At 47.3% G+C, this 22,706-nt stretch overlaps 1 protein-coding gene across 1 annotated transcript in view; it reads left to right on the forward strand.

The window, feature by feature from the left end:
- LOC118001802 (sorting nexin-9) overlaps nucleotides 1-11,335 on the forward strand; it is a 61,280-nt gene extending 49,945 nt beyond the window's left edge. Inside the window, exons 16-20 of the mRNA XM_034991945.1 lie at nucleotides 2,641-2,717; nucleotides 4,041-4,130; nucleotides 5,919-6,033; nucleotides 7,780-7,871; nucleotides 9,630-11,335. Coding sequence (XP_034847836.1) covers nucleotides 2,641-2,717; nucleotides 4,041-4,130; nucleotides 5,919-6,033; nucleotides 7,780-7,871; nucleotides 9,630-9,677 — 422 coding nt within the window. The 3' untranslated portion in view covers nucleotides 9,678-11,335. The remainder of the gene's footprint in view (nucleotides 1-2,640; nucleotides 2,718-4,040; nucleotides 4,131-5,918; nucleotides 6,034-7,779; nucleotides 7,872-9,629) is intronic.
- Nucleotides 11,336-22,706: the final 11,371 nt, after the last annotated feature.

Here is a 22,706-nt window from a genome sequence, read left to right on the forward strand (position 1 = left end):
CAGACTTGACTTCCATTTCTTGAAGTCAGAAAACTTAAAAACCATTCAGAGCTAGAACACAGAATTTGTAAACAGCAATTCCCTTGTTCTCCGGGTCAATGCCAGGAGAGACAAACCACTCACCCTTCACTAAATGTGATATTAATAGAGGGCACAGATAATTGAACCAAAAGTCTTGAAAAGGGGGGAGGAGAAAACAGTTGGTAATCTGGGAAATGGGTCCTAAAGACGTCCTTTGTAGCTTTATACTGTACATAAGTCTTTCCATATATTTCTCGTTCTGTAAATTTCAGTAGAATCTGCGTACCTTCCAAATGATCAGCTTCTCTCCGGAGTTTTCTATCTGTATAACTTCAGCCCGGAGCAACCTGGCAAAAAGGCAGGATAGAGAGAGGGCTGTGGGGGGGGGGTTGTGGGGGAGGCCCCGGCAGGATGAGGACATCCTGGAGGGGAGGTGGAGTAGGAGAGGACCCTGAAGATGCTGTGCCTTCTCCGCAGCGCCCACCCATGTGATCCCTCCCAGCCATGCCTCACTTGGCGTGGCTTCCTTACTGTTTTCCCTGCTCAGAGCTATCAGTCCGTGTGTTATCAAGTATTCACATTGCAGACGGCACTTTGTCAAGTATTAAAAGTACTCAGTGTAATGTGCTTTACGGGGAATATCATTCAACTTCCTAGAGATCTTGTTTTCAAAGAACTTCTCAAGTGCCCACAGACTAGCTTTTCACGTTTCAAGGCAAATGAGGGTCAGCAGAGTTGAGTGCTGTGTCTTATCACGTCTTCCTTTGCTCAGACGTGCTGGTGACGTGGGGCAGTGCTGCACTCTTTGATCTTGCAGTAATTCAGAGGATTCCGGTTCCTAAGAATATTTCGGATTATGTTAAATAAAACCTTCCATGCTCCCTCTCTGAGTACAGAAACTGATACTGGAACAACACAGAGACTATTCGCATGGCCTTTGTGCAGATCCATGAAGCACTTCTTATGGATTATCATGGAAAAATAATGGATAAAAATATTTAGATGGTTATCTGGAGCGGAGAAGAGGAACGGGTGTAGAAGCTAGACCTCCGGTTTTATCTAGTTTTACAGATTTTACTTTGGAACCATGGGGATGTTTTACATTTATATTTATTCTACATTTATTATTAGAAAACAAATTTAAAATGTAAAAGAAAAAAAAAATCCCTAAAAAGCAAAATAAATCACTTGATACATCAGGATGAAGGCATAACCACGTAGAGAAGGATTACTTCACATCACCGTAAAACATTATATCAATGATTCTACATCCCTAGTAGCAGATTCCTTAAAGTCAAAAAGACTTCAAAAATCTTTTGTTTTCAGTAATTATATAGTTAGCAATAAAATATTGGTATTGTTATTCTAAAACTTCTAAAACTATTTTACATATTGTAGGGTAAAGCAAATACGTAATTATGTTACTGTTTTTAGGAACTAAGTTTTTTAAATGAAAGAGCTAAACAAAAATCAAAAGTTTTAAAATACATTATGAAAAATCCTGAAGTCCTAAATTTGAATTGGAAATCTCCATATGAGCTCATTATGGTTTTCCTCTTTTAAAAAAAATATATTTTTCCTTGCTGTGTTCATTGAAAAGGCCTAGAAATACCCAATCCAGTCACGAGAAGCACCTCTGGCGCCCCCCACAGGGAAATTTCTCAACACTGTTCCTCCCAGATGAACCAGAGCTCCTAGCAGAACCCAGATGCTGATTTGAAAAGCCTTCCACTGGCCAGTAAATACAAAGAGCATTAGTGAAAATAATACTTTCTCTGCAATGAAGCTTATCAAGTATGTGTAAATCCAGACTTGCAATGATACTTTTTTAAAAAGTTAATCTGTTACCTTTGGGGAATGGTTAGAGGATCAACTCATTCTGAAAATGGTAAAGAGAAAGAAGCATTTAATGTGCTTTTTCTCTTCCAATACCTCAAGGTAACCAAGTAGTCAATAAAGGAGAGTTCCTCTTTATAGAAGTGCTTCAGATCAAAGGAGTGATAGGAGTAGAAGAGCAACACTTTGCAAACCGTTCCTAAAAGGAAAGATCTAGATGGTACAGGGAACAGAGGACTGTGTTATCACCACAGACACAGTCAGCAAAACCCAGGCTGCAGGTACCAAGGCAAATACCTGGTTTCTTCAACGGCCCAAAAAGAAATTTGCGAGAAAAAAGGGAGGGAGGAGAAAGAACCTAATGATTGAAGAAACACTTCAGCTCTCTGCCATGTGGGCTTTCTCTGAGTCCTGAAAGCAGCCAGCTCGATTCCAGATCCAGGGAGCTGCCCACTGACTAGATAATTCAACAGGAGCAATTCTCATTTCTCCAGTGTGATGTTGGTATTGTCCTTGCCTTTTAAAGAGTGCTTATCTCTGACATAGAATTTATGGGTGCATTGTAATGTGGCCAGCAAAAGGGGGAGGTAGGGGATGGATGGTGCAGGTGCAGAAAGACTGGCCATGAGCTATTCATTGGGAAGCCAGGTGATGGGTAGATGGGGACTCATTACACTGTCCTCTAGTTTTGAAAAGCGTAGTGTTTGCCATAATAAAATTTTTAAGTAAAATAAACGAAGAGAAAATACTCACAAGCCCTGATGTAGCTGTACTGATTTCCAGGCGAAACCGATCTCAATGCTGCAATAACGGAAGCAGGAAAGACTTACGAAGAAATTGCCGGTCTCGTAGCAGAACAGGTACCCCCATGGCCACCGGTCCCAGTCCTGGTGCAGATTGTACGCTGTTGGACCCACGTGTTTCTTTAACCAATTTTAAAACAAACTTTGCAAATAGATCTCCTCTTCTTTTCTATCTTTGTTCACTGTGTATGGTAATAGTGTTTCTTCGGGTAAGCCAGAGTGATGGATACATTTATCACCGAGAAATCTAAATGAGTACCTTCCAGTGTCGGTGGCTCAGATCCATCCTCCGTCATCAGGGGGTTGGAATGTTAGGGCAAGAGCACCGTTCACGCCACCATTTGGACTCTTGCCCTGCCTGAGGCCTGCTTGACTCGGCTGGTAAATGGCAGGCTCTCAGGATTCAGCAGCCACTATGGAGAAGGCACCCACGCGGGCCCAGGCAAGGGGCAGGTCTCTGTTCCAGCCACGTGGCTTTTATTGGGGCCTTCAGTGGTCCGATTCCAGTTCTTTTTACAGAAAACAGATAATAAATTCCCTTAAGGGGAGTAGGCATCAATGTTGTTTCAAATCCCTACATTAAAGAAAAGTTTCTCAGATGACTTCTTGAAATACGTGCACACATGCGCACACACCTTCATGTTGGTCACTGACTACCACTACTTATAGAAAAAGATTAATTTTTAGAACTGTGCATAACATAGCTATTAAAAATTATAATTCAGGGGTGCCTGGGTGGCTCAGTCGTTAAGTGGCTGCCTTCAGCTCAGGTCGTGATCCCAGGGTCCTGGGGTCGAGCCCCACATCGGGCTCCCTGCTCTGCGGGAGGCCTGCTTCTCCCTCTCCCAACTCCCCCTGCTTGCGTTCCCTCTCTCGCTGTGTCTCTCTCTGTCAAATAAATAAATAAAATCTTTTAAAAAAAAATTGTAATTCAGAAAAATTGAAAAATATTAAGTTGCCAGTTAAGAGGACTACCAGGTTTGTTTGTTTTTTTTTTTACATTGGGTGAGGACTACCAGATTTTTAATAATAATTTATATTCTCTGCTAAAACTTAGACATTAAATGATTACATCTTATTTGCTTGTATATAAATAGTATTAACTAGTTTTTTCCCCTACAGTATCATATTTTGAGCCACCTCAAAATAACTAATTTTACCAACCAGCCTAAAAATGATCTAATGTTTTATCATTTTCTCTCCAATCTACGATTGAGAATATAATAGTCTTGGGGGTTGTTTTCTTTCAGGAAAACTAGGCTGAATGTTTAGCCCTTGATATACAGTAACTCGTACCTGAGGCTTGGCTCATACAGTCCTCCAGTACGACCCTTTTCTGGATTTCTCTGTCAGTAATAACCAACCTGTGTCTCGTTGTAGCCAAAGAAAGATCTCCATTTCCTCATGGAATGTAATCATGAATATAAAGGTTTCCTTGGCTGCTTCCCTGATATTATCGGCGCCCACAAGGTAACTTGATCCCAGAAGTGCAGACAAGATGACATGGGTGAGCCAGGGCCATGACGCATGGCCACTGAGCGGGCCCAGTCGCTCAGTACGGCCCTGAGTTGGGGAGCTTTCTGAAACCGGCCGGAGCTGCTTGGGCTGTTTAAATAGTGAGGTCCCATAACACGTTTAGACTATGGGTAGTTTCTAGTTTCTTCGAGTCTATAAAAAGATTACTTTGAGGGAACAAAAATGTGAAAAAAATATTCCTTTATGCCTATACTTGGGTCAGGTATCAAACAACATAATCATGCTGTTTGAAATTCAAGACAAGATTAGGAATCCTGCTTGCCCTTACTCGTGGGACCCCTGTCAGCTGCTTGGGCAAGTCCTCAAAGACCCTTCCCCGTCGAGATGAAGTAAGATATTCTGTCCCCCTGGGCCTGACGAAGGGTTTCCTAATGAAAATTTAAATGGTCAACATCGATTTTATATTTTTGTACTAATAAGGAAACTATATAATTCCCACCATAACGGTACTTTTAAACTGAATTTTGAAATGTTTTGGGGTGTCCTCACATTTCAATTCTGGTTCCTTTTTCTCTGTTTCAAACTCTACATACTATTTCAGAATAGGGGCATTTTATCAACTGTCGTATTCTGGGATACTGTGATGCACCTGGATTTACTAGGAGAATCTCTACAGAGGCTGAGTCCGTGACCCTCACAGCCCTGGCATGTGGCCGTTTTAGCATTCAGCTTAATAATCCAGGTGTCAGGAAGGGAAACCTTGTGCAACTTCAGATAATTTAATGTCAGGATCAGAACATCGATGGACACTTAGGTGTTTCCACATCGTGGCTGTTGTGGGTAATGCTGCGGTGATCCTGGGAGTGCAGTGGTCTCTCTGAGATAGTGATTGCTGGGGGAGTAGGTCTTAAAAATTCTCATCACAAAGGAAGAAAACAAACCAACTTGTAACTGCGTGAGGTGATGGCTGCCAGCAACAGTTACAGTGGTCGTCGTTCTGCAGTATATACAGACATCAGATGATTATGTTGTGCACCTTAAACTCATGCAGTGCTGTATGTCAATTACATCTCCACAGAACTGAGGGGGAATAACAAAAATATAACAAAAATTAAAATCTCAGTTAAAAAAGCCAACTCAGAAGAGTTAGCTTGTCGTAGGGATCTATGTCAGCAGCAGAGTTTGGGGCATGGAGACTGATGTATGCACGAGTGTAAAGTTTTTCTTTGCAGACTGCTCTGATGAGCACTGTGATGATACTGGAGGGGGCAACGTTTGGCAGCTGTATCCCTACTTCTGCCTGAGTATCGATTTGAAATTGCTGCAGCGCTCCTCCCGGAAACCAAAGTAAAGCTGCCGGTCAGCGCGCTCCAGCACCCGCGGCCAGCATGCCCCCGAACAGAGACAGAGAGCCGGGCGCAGGCACGAGGCTGCCCCTCATCAACCTTCTAAACCCCCGATGCCTGCGTCCGTCCCCTGCGCTCCTCTCGTCCCGGCACGGGCTCAGACATTACGGAAATAGAGTGCTGTTTGCTTTTCATCCTGTTGTAGCATAAAACTGTCCATTTTTAGCTTAGTTCTGTTTTTCAAGAATAGCAACCCTTTTGCTTCCAAGTGACTTGCAGGAAGTTATATTTAGGCGCTTTCCTACTTTCTTTGTGGGAACATTTTTTTGTTCAGTAGCTGGTCAGTTGTAGAAGATGTGGGCATTGTTATATGACAAACGAATGACTAATCCTCTGAGCGTTGTTTTGTTAACACTGTTGCATGTGTATTTCACAGGGAGCAATAGAGAAAGTGAAAGAAAGTGATAAACTGGTCGCAACTAGTAAAATCACCCCCCAGGACAAACAGAACATGGTGAAGCGAGTTGGCACCATGTCTTACGCATTGCAAGGTAAGACCGAGCAAGGTTCGTGCGCTGCCAGCGAAGATGGTCCCTCTCCCCAGCGGAGGTGCTGTTTTCCTGGCTGGAGAGAAACTAAGCAAATAAGAGCTGATTTCAGGTCCCCTCCCAAGCCTGTCATTTGCAGGATCCCAGTGTTAATGGAAATGAACCCCTTTCCCTGATCGAGCCATGAATGACAGCCTGATTAAACCCGTGCGTCTTTATTATTTCTCAGAGGCAGTGAAGATCCTTTTATAACCCTTAATATTAGCTCCGATCATGATGCTGTGTTAGGTCCCAAAGTTCAGCTTCCAGCAGTTTGTAACCTCTATCCCCGGGACTGTAGAATGTAAAGGGAGCTTGGACATATTTTTGGGCAGAATTTGAGTGTTAGTAGAAAGAAGATAGTAAATGGTTTTTATATATTTGAGTGCTTTCTACCACACAGGAGCAGTGAACGGATTTTTCCTGTTTCAGTGGACAGACGGAACAGGCATGGGCAAAGGAGAAAGGGGAATGATGTTCTAGTTTGAACAAAACCACACAAAATATGGGACAGGATTTCTCATTGGCTTTCAGGAATAAGATCGACTTACAGGCTGTTGGGGAATGAGTGTTGGTGATGGTGGGGGTCCTTGAGAGCCGGCCAGAAGAGCCTAGACTTGCTGTGGGCATTAAGAAGCCAGTAAAAGGTTTGATGGTGGGGGTCAGGGGGGTACACCACTCAGGAAGAGGGTGGGAGAGGTTGGGGGGCAGACGTCAGAAGGCCCACGCAGAAGACCACTGCCTCTGTGGTCTGAGAGTTCTGGGCCTGAAGAAGACGTGGTGCTCGGGGAAGAGAAGGAAGCATGTTTGCAGACTTTTCCAAGGAACAGCCCTCAGGACTAGGGAATGAGTGGGACAAAGGGACCAAGTTTTCCAGAACTAAGACAAGTAGGGGCAGAAATGGGAAAACCTGAGTGAAGATCTTTCTGAAGGGTTTGACATGGGGGATTTGGCTTTGAAGTTTTCCAAACAGATAAATGAGAAGCTTCATACAACTTGAGATAATAGAAAACTCAGAACAGTGCCCTTTTCATAGGAATATATGCCAGCAGCTGGCTTTCCAGGTGCTCAGAACGAGGGAAGAGGCAGGTGGCGATGTGATGGGGCCTCTCTTGAGTTGGTGATAGGGGGGTTAGGGGCGAGTCCCGAGAGACAAATTCAGTAAGGGAGTCCTCTGTGAATAGATATATTCAGCAGAGTTGAAGAACAGGTGTCCAGATCCTCTCACCTGGTAAGAGGTTGGGTTCTGGGAGCCCTGATGCTCAGCAGCGAAGCTCCATACAGAAGAGGGTCCCCCTGCGTCACACTCACCCATACAGCCTTTCAAGGGCACCCAAAGAAACCCAACCCAAGAGGGAACAGACCAGGGCCCACCGGGTGCCTCGCTGGGTCCTGCATCACAGATGACGTCCGCAGAGAGTGACCACCACGTCGGCCTCCTGCTCCATCTGTTCTGGGAGAACAAAGTCCACATGTGGGGGATTGTGTTGGGTTCACAGTATCTCCTCTGCAAGTCAACAAAAGTCATCCCTCTGCTGGAGAGTATTGTTTGCGCTCAGATTATTTTCAGATGAGTTTTCTAGCTTCTTTATAAAGTGATTTGTCAGGAACTGGCCCTGCCCTGAAGCCAACCAGATGATACCGAGCAGAGCAAGCTGGCGCTGTCTGTGGAAGTTTGGGGGCTGATTGATATTTTGGTTTTGGTTGTAGCCGAGATGAATCACTTCCATAGTAACCGGATCTATGACTACAACAGCGTCATCCGCCTGTACCTGGAGCAACAGGTGCAATTCTACGAAACAGTAAGTCAGCCTCCCCAGGCCCTTTGCATGCAAGCACATGCGTGCGTGCGCACCCACTCACACACACACAGGAGGATTCCTGGTAACATAACTCTGACCGTGTAAAGTTAATCTGCTTGTGTTTTTTAATCCTATGTAATAAACCAGAAGAGGTTAATTATTGAGCAGGGGTTTTTTAAATCCCTTTTAATTATATCTGCCTTTTCCTTTTTGAATCATACTGGGTTAAAAAAGGTTTCTCTTATGCAAGAAGGGGTCCTGACGCTGGTTGTGAGGCCCCTAGAAGTCCTTACTGGGAGGTTCCCCACCCCCACAGCTTCTCTGTGCCCGGGACAGTGAAGGACAGGAGGCCCCTGGCCCTGCAAGCTCTCAGCTGGGGATGGAGCCTGGCACCGCGGGCAGGCTTCATGAATGAGCTTTCATTGTGCACCAAAGGAACTGCAGAAAGAAAACGAGAGAGAGAGAGAGAGAGAAACCTTAAATATTTAGGTTTGTGACATTTAGGAAACAGTCACAAAAACGTAAACTTTTGTAGTCTGCATAGTAATTTGGTTGTTTACCAGAGTGTCCAGAAAACAGGGATCTAGCGTGTAAGTGGAAACTTCGACATCTGAAGGCAGGTTCCGTAACTGTATCATTGACCATGTGCTGGCCGCCATGTTTTTACTCAGGGTTCCACTGTTGCCGTGGTATTCTCGCGTGTGTGTTCAGAATGATGGTAGGCCAGCCCCACACTCCTATGTGTGCACGTGTCCTCTTTCAGCAAAACAGTGTGGAAAATGTCAGTCTCCAACAGCAAATTCTTGAAAGGGAGTTGTGATCAGTGTGCTTGCTGCATAGTGTGAATTGTGCGTTGGAAGCAGTTGATTTTGGCCTGAGTTTCCAGAAGGAATTCCCTGAAGCATTTTTATCGCTCACAGCGTGCGGTGCCTGGGCTCTCTGTGTAGTAACCGCTGGTGCTGTGCGGTTGCGTCTCATGCATTAGAATCGAGATTGCATTTATTCGACGTGAGAAGAGCGTTGAAGGGCAACTTCTGAAACTCCGATCATGTTGATTTGATAGATAATCTCAAGCCTAAGTGAGGTTTAATTATCAATGACATTGTGACTCAAAATAGAAAGCCGTGCATTTTAATCACTGTCCTCGTTAGAAGTAACAGTTCTATGAGAAAGTAACCCTTAAATACTAAAATTCCCGTACTTGTTCATGCAGCAAACATGAATTGAGTACCTATTATATCCTAAGGACTTACTCCAGTTACTTGGCTCCAAGAATGGCTGTGACATCTGTGTCCTCAGGGCAGGCCTGGGCACATAGCCCCAGCTGCGGTCCCGCACTGGCTTTATCACGGAGGCGCGGACGGTCTACACACGGCGGACCCGCAGCGGGTGGGATCCGGGCGGTGTGCTCGGCCGCGGGGGCTCGGGAGTGCACGGGTGTCCGAGAACACAGGGGAGCCTTGGCAAGCACGACCCCCACCCCACCTGACTCCTGCTCTGGAAATGCTGCTGCTGAGACAGGCACCGGCCGTGCCAGAAAGAAAGGGGGCTTCCTGCAAGCTGGGGGCACCGCCTCTGACAGCACCATCTGGGGTTTGGGGAGGGCCCCCCGGCTGGTTGGTGCTGGAGGAGACTAGAAGCTTAGCGCGGTTCAAGTCTGAAATGCTTGCAGTGTCTGACTCGTAAGAGATGGCAGGAGTAGGATGCCGTGGGTCCTAGTGGGACTGGTAGCTCAAGATTGTCTTGTTTCTTCACCAGATTGCAGAAAAGCTGAGGCAGGCCCTCGGCCGCTTCCCGGTTATGTAGAACACACCGGAACACGAAGAGAACTCCGAAGTGCTTCCTCCTGACTTTGGGCAATGCAATCTTATTTTTTTTCCCCCTTCATCAAAAACAAAAAGGAACGAAAGAACGGAAACCAAAAAGAAATAGAGTTGCAAAAAACTGCGTCTGTTTTATTAACCAACCTAAATGGATCAGTTACGTAGGGATAGTCGTCTTTGGTTCGTTTCCACCTCCATTATTTAAAACAATGGAAATTGTCTCTATTTTTGGAAAGTACTTAAAGTTATCAGAATTTTGAATGGAAAATTAGGGGTTTCCCCCACTGATATTTTACATAAAATTGTAATTTTTACGTCGTCCATGATCTCCTGGGTCTTACCCAATGTCGGATAATTACTAATTGCTTTCTTAAAAATATGAAATATACCAGAATAAAAAATATATATGTTTGTATATTTTTATAACTCTTTCCAGTCCGGTGGGATTCCTATCTATTTAGGAAAATCTACATGCCTTTCAGTGACATATTTACGACTCCAGTGCTTCTGTTTCCAGGAGGGAGGAAGCAAAGAGGGGCTCCTGGGAATTCTGGCGCCGTCACGGTGGCTCGGGGCGGAGGGGTGCTCACGTGACGTGTGCCATGAGAGCACGCGGCTTGGCAAAAACTGAGGATCCCATTCACTGCCCCCGCTTCCCTCAGGAACGTTGCTGAGTGTCCCCTTCCACGAGGAGGGCTTCCTTCCCAAGCCTGGTTAAGGCATGGTTCTTGCCAGACGGAGTATGTTGAAAACATTGGGGGTATTTGTACAATGTTCCGACTCTGCTCCCAGGGATGGCGCCACTGCGCTGAGTCCTGTGCTCAGGAAGGAGTGCTCCCCCAGAGCTTCACCCCGAATTGGAGTCTTCAGCTGTTCAGTCAGAGGTAGTGAGACATGTTTGTGAGGGCCGTCATTTGCCGCTTGATTTGGATAGTAGACAAGCGGGCCGGGGGTGTTATCTGAAAACATGAAAAGCACAGCTTAGTAGACCTCTCCATCCCCCCAGATGGAAAAGTTTAGGGACTGATAAGGGTGACAACCTGGATAATGCCCAGTAATCCCGGGAGCTTCTGTGTGTAAGAAGTTCAGAGTGATGTTCTTCCTGACCACATCCGAAACTTCAGATGGGATTTTTGTGATCACTAGGACTCCAGTTAACAGCATAAAGCAAAACCTAATCTTCGCAGACTGTCAGCTTTAAATCTGAACACTCACAGACACAATCTTCCTCCTGCAGATGAGCGTGTCCGTCCTCCACAGTTGCCTTACGACATTATCCCCACTGCTTTCATTTTCCTGACCTAGTGATTATAGTATAGAAAATGGAAAGTTTGGGCCAGCACAAATAAAATGAAACCAAAAAATAAGTAGAAGAGGAAATCAGATGAACGTGAATATGAGAATTTCTTGTTCTTTAATATCACGGGTTTTGTTAATGTTTTATAAGTAATTTTCCCTACCTGATTTTTCTTTTATAAAATCTCATAGAGCAATGTTTATGATACAGCCATTTAATATATGTACAAATTGTAAAGAATATGTATAAATGTTTAAACAAATGTAAGAGCATGTAGAAGCCAACATATAAATAAATTGTTAAAAAACCTGTACAGTAAATTCTGAAAGCACTTTTTCAAAACACTTTTTAGTGTTTGTGTGATTTATTTTTTCTTCCTTTCTTCCTTTTCTTTCTTTCTTTCTTTCTTTCTTTCTTTTTTTTTTGGATAATTGCTTCTTGCCTCCAGCTCCTGAAAATAGTCCAGGTGATGGATTTTTCCCCCAAGCCTAATTCTCCTGATAATGAATTAATAATTTAATTCCTTAAGTCAGAGTCACTGATCCTGGAAGCATGTCATAATCACCAGAGAGCTGTAAGAAGCAGACACTGGTGCTGATGGCAAGTATATTAGGGATCCACAGAGAAACAACCAGTGTGTATGCGTGTGCACGCACACCTTGTGTGATGTTTGCTCTTCTCCATATCCTGTAACTTAATTCTATGGTGTAAAAATCTCATGTTACAAGGTAAGAGAATAAGAGGGGAAAGAAGTCAGTTATTTGCTTTTACACACACGCACACAGGTATTTAAACAAAATGAGAAAACATGACAGTTAAAATCCTTTTATTGGGCCCTCAGCAGTGGCCGGGGCCGGGTCAGCCTTGGTGAGCGAAGTGCCTGCTGCTGAGCCCACGCATAAGCTCCATCTCTGCTGCCGTGGCACTTTGTTCATGAGCCCACTGGGACATGACAGGGGCGGCTGGGGAAAGAGGCTGACTGGTGTCCACAGAACAGGCCATCCTATCCACTTGATTATTAAAATCCTCTTCCGCGGAGGTCACCTTTGGTGGGCATTTTTGGGACACCGAGATCTTCACTTTTTTGAGGACAGGTCTGTCCACATTCCTCTCCCCCAAATTTCTTTCTCACCAGTTGTCCAGTCCTGTTCCTTTCAGGTATCTGACCATCCATCCGCCAAAGCATGGCCACAGCCCAAGAATGGATAGATATCCGCCCAGGAGGCCATTTCTCCTTCCGAGCAACATGAGCAGCCGGGCGCACTGGGCAGGATGTCCCTCGACTGTGTCCTTCAGGCATGTCCCGGGGAGGGGCTGTGGTGCTGCAGCCGTCTGCTTTCGGGTGGCATCTACATCCCGTGCAGAACCACCTGGAACCCAGGCCTGAGTCTTCTCTTCCTCTGTCAGCTGATCTTTGACAGCTCCCCAAGCAGCCATAGGTCAGGCTGGGAGAGAGAAGACGGTGTAGCAGGAGTGGGGACCGTGGGCGTTTGGGCCACTTGTCCCTATGGGGCCTGCTCGGGCCTGATCACGTATGTACCACTTCCGTTTGATGATGGAGTGCTGCCGTGCGTCCCCGACTTCATGGCCCGATGGGTCAGATGGCACCCAGTTCACGAGGGGCAGCTCAGGTCTCGCCGTAACTTGGGGGCCCATGGGTAAGCGTTTAGTCTCTCCTGAGGCCCAGTAGCAAACAAGAGCTGTTTCTCACAAGGGGAGTCGTTATCTGGGTGGGGATAGCAAGGCTTGGCTCCCAAATCCTAAGGGCTCACTTCATCTCTCAGCCCTGCCGAAGGCTCCAGACGGCATCCCTGTCTGCTCGGACATTCCAGGTGCCATTGGCTGCACTGGATCTGACGGCCCCAGCGTGAGAGCAAAGCAGCCTGCATGGCAGCCTGGACCTGCTGGGAAGCCTTCTCTTGTTCTGGGCCCCACACCAAGTATCTGTACACCCTGTGGCCTCGTCAAGTTGATGATACCTCCCATGTGTTCTGATTTAATTGATCTGAGGAAGGGGCCAGGAAAATGAAGAAGGAACCTAAGGGAAAAAAATGGCAGGAGGTACTCAGAAAAATGGTAGCTGACTGCGAGCCGGGAAAAGTAACAGGAATTTGAAAGTGAAAAATTACCCGTTGCATGTTGATACTTGGAAAATTCTCCTTCAAGTGGCAACATTTTAATGACCTACTGTATATTTCGTTCCCTATGGGTTCAAACACATCATGTGGTTCTTAGAGGATATGTTGATTTCTTATTTTATTTGTACCAACCTTTATCACAGAAGAGCTCTAATTACAGAATAATTTATAATATTGACAAATCTCGACCCTGTAAAAATCAGTATTTGGAGAGGAGAGGTAGAGGCACGGTGGAAGAATGGGGTCAGTCTCCTTGCCGAGACGGTCCACACAGGCCTCCCCTGCAGCGGGCAAAGGGCCCCAGCCCTCCCCCCGGGAGCAGACGGAGCAGCGGGACCGACCAGGTGCCCTGTGACACACACACTTAGCAGAAGAAACACGCATCAAGCCCGGAGCAACGTAAGATATCCCCAAATAAAGAAATAGGCCCCTACGTGTGTGTCTTAATTTTTTCAACCTGTTTGATTTAAAATTCTTTTCTCCAAGAAAGTAGAATTTGAGTTCCTTTGGCAAGGGGGGCACTTTCCCACGGGTCTCTTGCACTCTGCCTGGCTTGGCCCGCTGTGCCAAGAAGGAAGAGCCTGGACTGCTTTAGACCCGGGCCATTTCTCAGGGCTGTTTCCAGCAAGCATCCTTGATGGATGACCTAACGTCTTCTTCCCGGAAGAAAAGCAGCCTTGCTTACTGCTTGCTGTGAAAGCTTCAGGCTCCTCTCCTGTAAGACAACCCACTCACTCCATGTGCACGCATCCCTCGGGGGTTTTCCGACCCCCACTGTCCCCCAGAGGCTTGCAGGTCAGGGAGAAGACAAAGCTCGTGCTGTTTGGGGCACCACGGGTAATAAAATCTGTGGTCTGCCTCACCGAAGCCTCCTGCCAGTGTCCGTGACACAGTAACATTTATTTGCTCATAAATAGAACAAAATCAAATCCCAGACCCAGCTGTTAACTTTTGTAAGAAAACATTTCTAAAAAAGAATAAGAAAATGAATAAAACCACCAAAAATATAGACCGTGAAAGGATGAGGAATAATCTGTCACACTCCACCAGCAAACAGTATAAAGGAACAGGAGAACAAATCGAAGTTTAAGCAAAGCAGAAAGGAGATTTTTTCCCCCCAGCTTTATTGAGCTATAACTGACATGTCATATTGTATGAATTTAAGTAGACGGTGTGATGGTTTGATACATGACTCTTACTTGCAAATGACCACAATAAGGTTTGTGAACATACCCATCCCCTCACGTAGTTATAATTTCGTGTGTGTGTGGCGAGAAGCTTTAAGATCTACTCTGTTAGCAACTTTCAAATATATTGTCAACAGTAGCCGCCGTGCTGTACGAGAATATCTGAATGCCGTTGGCAATTCACAGGACCATGGTGAGCCAGTTGGAAGGCCGTGAAACCTCTGGAGAGAAGACCGTTGGGCTTTTCAGTCAACAGTAAGTTCAGAGGTCTGCAGGTGGAGGTACATGTCCACATCTTAGGCCAAAACAAAAAGTTCAATGAAGCAATCGGTCTGCAGGATTTGCAGAGCTCTGTGGGCAGAGAGAGAGAGAGACCGGTAAGGTGTGTAACTTGGGCTGGGCAAGACCAGCTGCTTGAAGATGTGAAGTAGTGTTCTGATAAAGGCTGAAGACTTCCCACCCAACCCATGGCTCATGGCTGGGAGCTGCCCTGCAGAGAGAGCGCCTGGAGCAGAGTCGGGGAAGCCCGGGAAGTGGGGTTGGTGGTGAGTCATTCATTCTGGAGAAAAGCCACTGACTTCCTGAAAGTAATGTTGGTTTACCGGCAAGCTGGAGTCATGCGCTTCTCCCCGGGGTATAAAGTGACGTCACAGCATGTGGTGAACGTGAACACAGCCCCCTTGGCTGTTCTGCAGTGGTTCTCAGCCAGAACACATTTCCTGAGGCTGGTCTTGTCGTCTGGTGGGTAGAAGTCAGAGATGCTTTGAACATCCTCCAATGTAGAGAACAGCCCTCGAAATAAAAAATTATCCTCCCAAAATGTCCAGAGTACCCAAATTGAGAAACCCTACTTTAAAACAAACAGACAAGGGGCACCTGGGTGGCTCAGCCGCTTAAGCGTCTTGAGTCTTGGTTTCAGCTCAGGTCACGATCTCATGGGTCCGTGGGATCAAGCTCCGAGCTGGGCTCTGCACTCAGCAGGGAATCTGCTTGAGGACTCTCTTCCCCGTCCCTCTCCCCAACTCGCATTCAAGCGCTCTCTCTCACTCTCTCTCAAATAAAATAAATCTTTAAAAAAAAACATAAAGTGAACAGACAATTGTTCTTTGCCTGGGGACCAATAGATGGTTTCAGGTACATACCGAAGGTGCTCAGTAAATGCATGTGGACGAGAATCAAGGCTATTATCGGTAAAATCTAAAAGAGCCCAGGGTAGTTGGGGAATAGAGGCAACAGGGGCCGCACTAAGGCTAAAACCACAACACTTGAACCAGGGAACAGAGCAAAGCTAACAGTGAGTTTTGCTAGTGGTTCTTTGGGGGGATGTTCATGAGTGATCTTTATCATAAAATTATATTTTTCCGAGCTTTTTTAAATTGAGCTTGTATTGTAATTCAAAAAAGTGTTTAAGCTCTCGGAACAATTTCGTTTTGCATGTTAGTACCAACTCTGTTCCCTGCCTACTCGTTAGTACCCAGACAGACAGGGAGTCTGTCCAGCGCACGGACCTCAGCGCATGCTGTTCGCTTCAGCCCTGGCACGGATGATCAGCCCGCTAAGGTGTGAAGACCGTCCTTCCCCTGGAGAAACCCTTGTAGCATGAAGAGACTTGAATTGTGAGTTGGAGCCCAGGACTCTGGTCCCAAGTGTGACGCCAGCATCTGTCACCTTGAACAAGTCTTGCACGCTCTCTGCCCTGTCCCCTCCTGCACGAAGTGCCAAGACGAGAGCAGATTTGTCCCAAAGCCCTTCCCAGCACTGGGAATGTCCGTGAGTCACTTAGGGAAGAGCAGGGCGGGGGCCCCTGGCTTCAGCTGGGGGGCAGCGCCTCTCTGGGACAGCCACCCCAAGTGACCCCTCTGGGGACAGTGCCAGTGGGCTTCAGGGCGAGGCCGGGGTGTGTCCAGGAACCTTCTGCTTCCATCACCTGGTGGCCCCGCCAATTCAAAAGCCGCACGTGGCCGCCAGTTGCACCAGCTGCTCCAGGCACATCTCACCGGGCAGGAGACAAAGGGGAGCCTCCCAGCAGATGCGATCCCGGGTGAACGTCGAGACACCCCCTTTCTGCTCCAAACCTTCTTGACCTCAGAGCGGTCAGCAAGCACGAACTCACTCTGCCGCAGTCACGAGGTGGGGCATGGCTGCCCACGCTCTCTTCCAGAATAGTCACTGGCCTGTTGTCATGCACAGGGACGGCAAAGTCCAGGAGTGGCACCCCTCTGCTCCAGCCCCTTCCACGTCTGGAGAGCATTCCCGATTCCCTTTGCCTTGGCGAACCCTGGTCCTTCACAAATGATGGCGGAGCTCCAGAATCTTCCCACTTCCCAGAGTTGGTGTTGGCTAAGTTACAGGCAGGGAGACCGGTTCTCCCCAGAGGGAGGCCATTCCATCCTGGAGATGGAGGCAGACCGCTTCTCACTGCTTCTCACCCCCGGTTTGCCTGCTCCGGGTTACTTTTCTTAATTGATTCCGTTCTCTGATTGGCACCCGTCTATTTTTGGCAGTCAGACATTAATGATGGTTTTCTATTCTGTTCCTTAGCCATCAGAACATAAATAATTTTCCAGTGAAGATGGGAAAGAAAGGGTGGTTAATACTAGAAAAGTTAGGGGTGCAGGGCTACCTAGAATCACACGTAGATAGCAGCCCTGTGCTGGTGACCCCGCTTGCCGGTTCCCTCCCACGTGGGTAAGGAAACAGCCTCAGGCTAAGTTCAATTCCCTACTTCATTTAATACATGTTGGCTGGTAGGGTTATGGATTCACCTGGACCTCAGCCGGGTCCTGCCGAGAGCAAGATGGGGTCACTCCTGCCAGGCGGGGTCCTGTGTCCAGCAATGACGCAGGCAGCAAAGGACTGCAGCTCCCAGATTGCACAGGGACCAGCACCAGCTGACGACGCCCTGGACTGACAAGCCGCAGAAGCAGGGGAGGTCTGCGGGCCCCAGACCGATTCAATCCCTTTAAAAGGGGACGGTTTTTGCAGCCGTCGGACTCTTCAGACCCTGGCCACTTTAAAAAGGCAGCTCTGCCCGATTGATCTCGAAACAGAACTGAGATCCTCTCTTCATGGCTTGAACATAATAAACAGTAAGTGCCGAGAGCTGACCTGGACTGGACCGGGGCCTCATCTCAACTAGGCGCCCACGGATTGCGAGTTTGGTTCGTTAACTCGTGTTACTTGTGTTAACTAGTAGTTCGTTAACTACATGTTTGGTTCGTTAACTCGTGTTACTTGGGTTAACTAGTAGTTCGTTAACTACGTGTTACTTCCTACCCTCTGTGTTACCTTTTTCTTTTTCTTTTCTTTATTTATTTGAGAGAGAGCGTGCACATGAATGAGGGAGCAACAGGGGCCAGAGGGAGAAGCAGGCTCCCCTCCGAGCAGGGAGCTCAATCCCAGGACCCTGAGATCACCACCTGAGCCACAGGCAGACGCCCAACCGACTGAGCCACCCGGCGCCCCTGGGCTCAGTTTTAAACTCTAACGTTTTTTCTTGCTCTCTTCTGCAAACCTCCCCTCCTTCCTTCTTAGCCTTTTGTTTCAGGAACCTGGGACCCCCACCCCTCCCCGAAAAACATGCGAGGCTGGCAGCAAGTACATGACTCCTGGTGAAACCGGCTAGATCCTGTATTTCCATATAAAACCCCCCAGCCCCTTTGCGGGGTAGGGGTTGCAGTTCTGAGGGCCTTAACCTGTTGCGGCTCCTTTGCCGGGCAAAGCCATACAGCCAGTGTTCCTCTTTATTCCCAAACTCTTTGTGTTATAGTTCAGCTGTGAAGCCGGAGGTGGATTTTGGACACGGGCAGGAGGCGGTACATAGTTTACTACGTCGTGGCTCTCGCCTTCCTCTGGGCCCACTGGTGCACCACGCTTCCCCATCTCCATAAAATCAGGTGTCACCGTGTGCCTTGCTCCAGCCAAAGCGCAATGTGTGCACTTGCAGGGGGACGCACGGGATTGTGGGTGCGCATCTCTCTGGCTCTTCGCGGCCCAGGCTGACAAGGGGAGGAGGTGCTGAAGGGTTCAAGCAGCTTAGAACACTGAGCCAACACACAGAGGGGAGGTGGCCTGGGGCGCTGCTCCCCCTACCCTGCCCAGAATTTTCATGAGAAGAAATAACCCCTCTTGTCTTAGGAGTTGTGTCTTAGGCTAACACAAGCTACACCGCATCCCCCCGACCCATGTAGCCGCTCATTACTGAGCCGGAGTGTGAATTCATCCCTAGCCCTAAACAGGTGTCTGGAAATACGCTGGCTTAATGAAGCAGATGTAGTTGAAAATGGGCCATTTGAGGGCACCTGGGTGGCTCAGATGGTTAAGCGTCTGCCTTCGGCTCAGGTCATGATCCCAGGGTCCTGGGATCGAGTACCGCATCGGGCTCTCTGCTCCTTGGGAGCCTGCTTCTCCCTCTGCCTCTCTCTCTCTGTCTCTCATGAATAAATAAATAAAAATCTTTAAAAAAAAAAAAAGGGCCATTTGGAAAACTCTCAACCCACCTCAGAATGAAGAGCAGGAAGAAGCAAAACAAAACAAAAATTTATAAAAGCAAATAAACCACTTTTGTGAGATTGAGTTCTTTTGTTGATGTGTTGAAATCACTTCAGACAGATCGATCGATCCATTGTAATTCAGAAGGGTTTGTTCTTCCCACACCAACATCTAAACAGAATGGAAAATGAGTTCCCATAAACTGTAGGCATATACCTACAATGGCAGAAGTATTGGCCCCCTTCACCCTCCCTGGGGAATTAAGGTTTTTCTTGAGGAGCCCTCTGTTCTTTTTTTCTTTTTCTTTTTAAAGATTTATTTATTTATTTATTTGAGAGAGAGAATGAGATAGAGCATGAGAGGGGGGAGGGTCAGAGGGAGAAGCAGACTCCCTGCCGAGCAGGGAGCCCGATGGGGACTCGATCCCGGGACTCCAGGATCATGACCTGAGCCGAAGGCAGTCCACTTAACCGGCTGAGCCACCCAGGCGCCTGAGGAGCCCTCTGTTCTTGATCCTCTTCTTTGGGATAATAGTAACTGCATCTTTCTAGTGCCTTGGATGTGTCTTTGTAGTTAAGATTTACTTCGCACCATCTTTGGAGGTACTTCTGTGAGCAGCTTTTTCTAATTTGCTTCTGAAATAGGAATTCTTGGCCTTGTGGTCCACGTAATACCAGGTGTGTGTATCAGTGAATTGTAGCCGGGGCGCAGGGGTGCGGGAGCGTCTGGCTCCGGGGGTCCCAGACAGACCAGGGCTGGCCACTCGCCACAGACAAAACCCAAAGGCAGAGGAACAAGTGGGTGGCGGCACAGGAAAGGGATTTATTCTAGCGAGGCCAACGCCAGGCAGACAGCGGACTAGCGTCTCAAAGACGGTCTCCAAAGTGCGCCAAGTACTTCCAGGTTTATATAAGGAGAAATGTGGGGCAAAGGCGGGGGGGCCGTGAAGGTCAAGTCCATCGTTGTCGCGGAGTCAATCACGGCCAGGGTCTTGCTGGCTCAGGGCAGGCCATGGTGCTTGAAGGGTGGTTTCGGTTCCCATCAGGGGAGGCTTCCCCCACAGGGTCTCCCGTCTGAGCCGAGAGACCAGCCAGAAAGGAGAACCCAACGGGAAAGTTTGAGGTCAAAAGGGAGGCAGCCGAAATCCTCTTTCAGAACCACATCCGATTGTAGGGATATTATTCATGTGCGTATTTTGCATTTTTCGCAGTTGGGGAGCCACCGCTGATTTCTAACATTTCTGCGGAAAGGGATTTATACTTTTCATCATCTTTTGAAAGGTATGGGTGACTCAGTTAAGGATCCAGAGCTACTGCTTTCAAGACAGAGTCAATTTCCTCATCTAACCAGACTTGCTCACATTTCATCCGCCACATCCTGGTCTCGTTTTTCTTTTCCTTATAACACACGGACTGAAGGAATGTCCTGAAGAGGGAGGGTGGCTAATCTCTCAAGTGGACGGGAGGTAGTTCCCACGAGGCCCTCAAAGCTTCCAGCGGGTTCCCCCGCTCAGCAGTCCGAGCGAGACCCAGTATTTCAGTCCATGCAGTCACTGTGGAAAGCACCAGGGGCTCTGGACGCCCAGAGCCTCTGTGGTAAGTGGTAACGGATGGCAGAGTGAAGACCTGCTCTCCCCCTTTGGCCAAAGGAGGGGAGAAGGGGAAAGGAGCTGAGCCTGGAGGAAGAAGGAGCGAATCCTTCTGCTATGGAGGTGTGTTTCTTTTCAGAGCTGGCGGCCCTGTGTGTGGAGTGTGAGATTTTTGTAGGAAGGGTTTTGGAAAGAAGAGGGAAAGTTGTGGCAGACAGAAGGGAAAGAGAGGGCAGTAAAGAGAGTGAGAAAACCCCTGGCTCTCTCATCCCTATTATTGTTTAAATAAATCCGTGCAGGCCCGGGGGGGTGTCCTGGGTGGAAGGCAGGAAGCAGGTGGAGCTTGGAAACCCTTCTCTGACTACAGATACATTGCTGCCCGGGAGGCTACAGGGGAGCCGGATGGGGGGTCACCAGTGATTGCTAACATAAATATGCTTAGGAGCACAAACTCTGAGGTATTTTTATAGGTCAAAAGCCATGTCTTGGGGCACCTGGGGAGCACAGTCGGCTGAGCATCCGACTCTTGGTTTTGGCTCAGGTCATGCTCTCAGGGTCCTGGGATCGAGCCCTGCGTCGGGCTCCGCGCTCAGCAGGGAGTCTGCTTGAGGATTCTCTGTCTCTCCCTCTGCTTCTCCCACTAGTGTGCACACTTGTGCTAATAAATAAATAAATAAATCTTTAAAAAATATATATAAATCTTTAAAAAAAGAAAAAGCCTTGTCTTTATTGAGAAGCAAACAGAATACTTCCTTTAACAAGGGATCCTTTGGGAAACTCCAGAAATAAGGACCTAAGAGGGGATAGGAGCCAGCTGACCCTGGGTCACAGCTCCCTTTTACTTTCTGTCTTGCTCACGAAGCTGCGACAGATCCTTTCTTAGTTCTCATTGATTCATGTTCGGTTTTGTGGCTGAAACAGTCACGTAGGTTGATCTGAGAAAGGCTGTCATACTTATTCAGTTGCAAGCTTTGTCTTCCATGCTCCCTGTAGAGACACGTCTGCAAGTACAGTGACAAGGTGACCTCCTGTTTCTAGAGCGATGCTGGAAAGACCCATGATCGGGGCCTTACTCAGCAAACTAGGTCTGCTCAATTCGTCAGCAGCGCAGTGGAAAAACAAGTTCTCTCCAAGAGAGAAAATATGAAATCAGAGGCAGTGTAGCCAACAGAAAAAAACACAGGGTGAGAAGTCCGGAGAGCTGGTGTCTAATAGCAAGTCCTATCAGGGCTTCAGTGTCTTGTAGCAAATCAGAAGTCATTCCTGTCCTTTCTACTTTGTGATTGCCTTGGGAGGAAAGAAATGACATACAGAAAAAATTAAAATAACATAACTGTTTCTAAGGCAGCACTAAGTCTTATACCAAAATATATCAGATGCTCGCTGTTATAGACATGAGAGACACTGCTGGTCAGCCAACCCCAAACCCATTCATTCCCATTCCCTTTTCTCTCTTGTCCATCTCAACCAAAGAGATGGGAAAAGTCCCCATTGTAGCTAATGCCAGCCGTGTGACACAGTTCTGGCCAGAGATTTAAGTGGAAATTTGTTGGGGGCTTCTGGAGAAAGCCTTTTGCCTTTTTCTTATAAAAGAGACAGACAGGCCTTGGATTCCTCTCTTTTTTCTACCTTGAATATCAGTGTGATGGCTGGAGCTGAAGCAGCCATTTCATGGTCATGAGGACAGCGGGCTAGTATGCTAATGATGCAGTAGGTTGGGTCTGAGGACCCAGAAGGGGTCCAGCAGGACCAGCGAAGAGGGTCCTTGACTTTGTGCAGGATAGAAATCAAATGTGAGCTGAGAAAGTGAAAGCAGAGTTTATTGAATAGCATAAGTGACAGAAAATAGCAGATGGAGTGTCTGGGAGACTTGGAAGGGATAAGAAAACAAGTCTCTGCATCGTTTGGGGCTAGGGGCTTATATTGTAAAAGGAGTCTAGGATAAATGTTCCTTCAGGAATTCAGGATAGGGTCTGACCAAAGGTGACTGACTGAGTAATAGGTGTTATTTTATAAATCACGGAAGGTAGGGGGTGTTGATGCCAGTGTGGGCTGGGGTTTGTTCAAAGCTAATGTCCTGGAACATGTTTGGGATCGAGCTCTTCTTAGATATGATCAGGTTTTGGGAGCCTAGCACAAAAACTCAAAGAATGATTAATTCTCTTTCTTTCCCATTGGAGTGGGAACATAGCTTCTTTGGTTTTCAGTCAGAAATATAGGGGGCCCCTGGGTGGCTCAGTGAGTTCAACTTCTGCCTTTAGCTCAGGTCATGATCTCGGGGTCCTGGGATCGAGCCCCGCATCTGGCTCCC

This window comes from Mirounga leonina, unplaced genomic scaffold (genome assembly GCF_011800145.1).
Source record: "Mirounga leonina isolate KUSES-001 unplaced genomic scaffold, KU_Mleo_1.0 Mir_54, whole genome shotgun sequence".
Taxonomy (NCBI): Eukaryota; Metazoa; Chordata; class Mammalia; order Carnivora; family Phocidae; genus Mirounga; species Mirounga leonina.